Source organism: Penaeus vannamei, chromosome 43 (assembly GCF_042767895.1).
Source record: "Penaeus vannamei isolate JL-2024 chromosome 43, ASM4276789v1, whole genome shotgun sequence".
NCBI lineage: Eukaryota > Metazoa > Arthropoda > Malacostraca > Decapoda > Penaeidae > Penaeus > Penaeus vannamei.
The window spans coordinates 16,329,743-16,332,242 of record NC_091591.1 but is presented as its reverse complement, the minus strand read 5'-3'; the positions used below and the strand labels follow the sequence as shown (position 1 = coordinate 16,332,242).

General features: G+C 56.9%; 1 protein-coding gene across 1 annotated transcript in view; it reads left to right on the top strand.

Annotated features, from left to right (window-relative positions):
- Nucleotides 1–984: 984 nt before the first annotated feature.
- LOC113803664 (putative achaete scute target 1) overlaps nucleotides 985–2,500 on the top strand; it is a gene marked incomplete at its 5' end in the record, with an annotated part of 110,448 nt that continues 108,932 nt past the window's right edge. The window contains 1 exon segment of the mRNA XM_027354470.2: nucleotides 985–2,141. Coding sequence (XP_027210271.1) covers nucleotides 1,336–2,141 — 806 coding nt within the window.

The window sequence follows — 2,500 nt, the reverse complement described above, 5'->3', positions numbered from 1 at the left end:
AAGCAACCAGTCACTGTGCAAATGGTGCAAGATTACCAGAAAGTTGTGTTGCAAAGTTAGGAGTCAGCAGAAAATAGTATCCTTGGCTTCTTACACAAATATGCAAGTTACCGTTGGTTCGCTTCGTCATTTTCTTTCGTTTTAAGCTTTTCTTTTTGCTTGTTCTCAATTCTTACTTTACTTGTTAACCTTGAACGAATGCAGGGTGTGTCTAGTGCTTTTATGAAATGCTAGTTGGTCTAGACAGTACACGACAGATTATTTTTTTCTTTCGTTTACTATGAAATGTTTGAAAGTAAAGTTCAACTTATCGAATAAGTTTTGCTTTTTTCCCTTTTAAGTTCCCACGTGCCCTCCCACATTTGAACTTTCGACAAATGCCACGCTCATTAGGCAACGCGCGTGGCCTGTATTGTGACAAGAGACACCATATCCGCCGCCGAATGCCGTTCGTGTCCTCACCATTACCATTTCCACATCCGTCATCATAAGCCATCGATAGCGCCGCTGTGTCACCACTCCTACTTCCTCCATGAACGCCAATCAAATTGCTCAAAAGGTCTTAACCGCATAATAAGCGGTAATTGTCGCTAATCGGGCGCCGGGCAGCCAGAGGGAGGAAGAAAAGTGACCAACCCCGCTGCCCTGTCGTGGGATTTAAAGTCCTTCTTCCCCCCGTGCCTTTCCCCTCATTTCTCGCTCCTCCTCCGCCTCCCTCTTCCCCCTCCCCCCCACCTCGCCCGGCCTTGAGGTGGGGGTGGGGGGTGGGGGGCGTCCTCGTTGCCTCCGCCAGCTGGGGGAGGGATGCTTCAATAAAACGACTGGACTAATTTGTTATCTTACTCCTTTTCCTCTCTCGATTTCTCTCTTTCTCTCTCTCTCTCTCTCCCTCCCTCCCTCTCTCCCTCCCTCCCTCCCTCCCTCTCTCTCTCTCTCTCCCTCCCTCCCTCCCTCCCTCCCCCCCTCCCTCCATCTCTCTCCCTCCCTCTCCCTCCCTCCCTCGCAAGGGCATGTCTTGGTCGTGTTGTGCGGTGACGTGGTGGCGGCGGGCGTGGCGAGCGGGAGGGTGGTTCGCCGGCGAGACACGTGCTTCGGCGTCTGGGCGAGCGCGAGAGCGGAGGTGAGCTTGACAGTGCCTGAGGAGAGTGAGGTGGACGAGGGCGCGCAGGGAAGGCGTGATCTGTCGCGGGGTATACACACAGGACGGATTTGGCGCGGCGGTGCTGGCACGGGCTGCGGCGGCGGCGGGCGAGGGCCGAGGCAGTGCTGTGTGTGGTGGCAGTGTAGCCCTCGCGAGTGTCGTTGGCGGTCGCTTATGTTCTGATACTCCTCGCCATGTTTTCCTGGCTCAGCAAAGACGAGAGGAAGAAATGCCACCTGCAGGCGTGCGAGACGGTGCTGGAGGGGCTGAAGAATGTCTACAAGAACAAGGTGCTGCCCCTGGAGAAGCACTACAACTTCCAGGACTTCCACTCGCCGCCCCTGGACGACACCGACTTCGACGCCAAGCCCATGATCCTCCTGGTGGGGCAGTACTCCACGGGTAAGACCACCTTCATCCGATACATCCTGGAGAAGGACTTCCCCGGCATCCGCATCGGGCCGGAACCCACGACGGACAGCGTGGTGGTGGTGATGCACTCGGAGCGCGAGGGCGTGATCCCCGGCAACGCCCTGGTGGTGGACCCCAAGAAGCCGTTCCGCCCGCTCGGCAAGTACGGCAACACGTTCCTCAACAGGTTCCAGTGCTCGCAGCTCAACTCCAACGTGCTGAAGGGCATCACGGTGGTCGACACGCCGGGCATCCTGTCGGGGGAGAAGCAGAGGATCGACAGAGGCTACGACTTCCACGCCGTGCTCGAGTGGTTCGCCGAGCGCGTCGACCGCATCATCCTGCTCTTCGACGCCCACAAGCTCGACATTTCCGACGAGTTCCGCTGCTTCCTGGAGCGCCTTCGGGGCCAGCACGACAAGATCCGCATCGTGCTCAACAAGGCGGACATGATCGACCACCAGCAGCTCATGAGGGTGTACGGCGCCCTCATGTGGTCCCTCGGCAAGATCCTCAACACGCCCGAGGTCGAGCGCGTGTACGTCGGCTCCTTCTGGAACCAGCCGCTGCGCTACGACATCAACCGGTCGTAAGTACAGCCCTTTCGCCCTCGTTCTCACGCAGCTTCCTCTCCCTCGCAGGTTCTCATATCACGGCCTCGTCCCCTGTCTCGGTTCTCTGTTTGTTTGTTCTCTCTCGCGCTCGGGTTGTCGGTGCTTGTTCACTCTTACATCATGTTCTCGTAGCTTGTTCACTCTGTTCTCGTAAAGCATTTTCACCCTCCCACTCGGTTCTCGAATAACCTGTTCATCCTCATGAACGGTTCAAAGGTCGTTGCTTCTTCCTCATAAACGGACGTCGGGTCGCTCCCCTCATCCTCATAAACGGACGTCGGGTCGCTCCCCTCATCCTCATAAACGGACGTCATCTCGCCCCTTCCTCCTCATG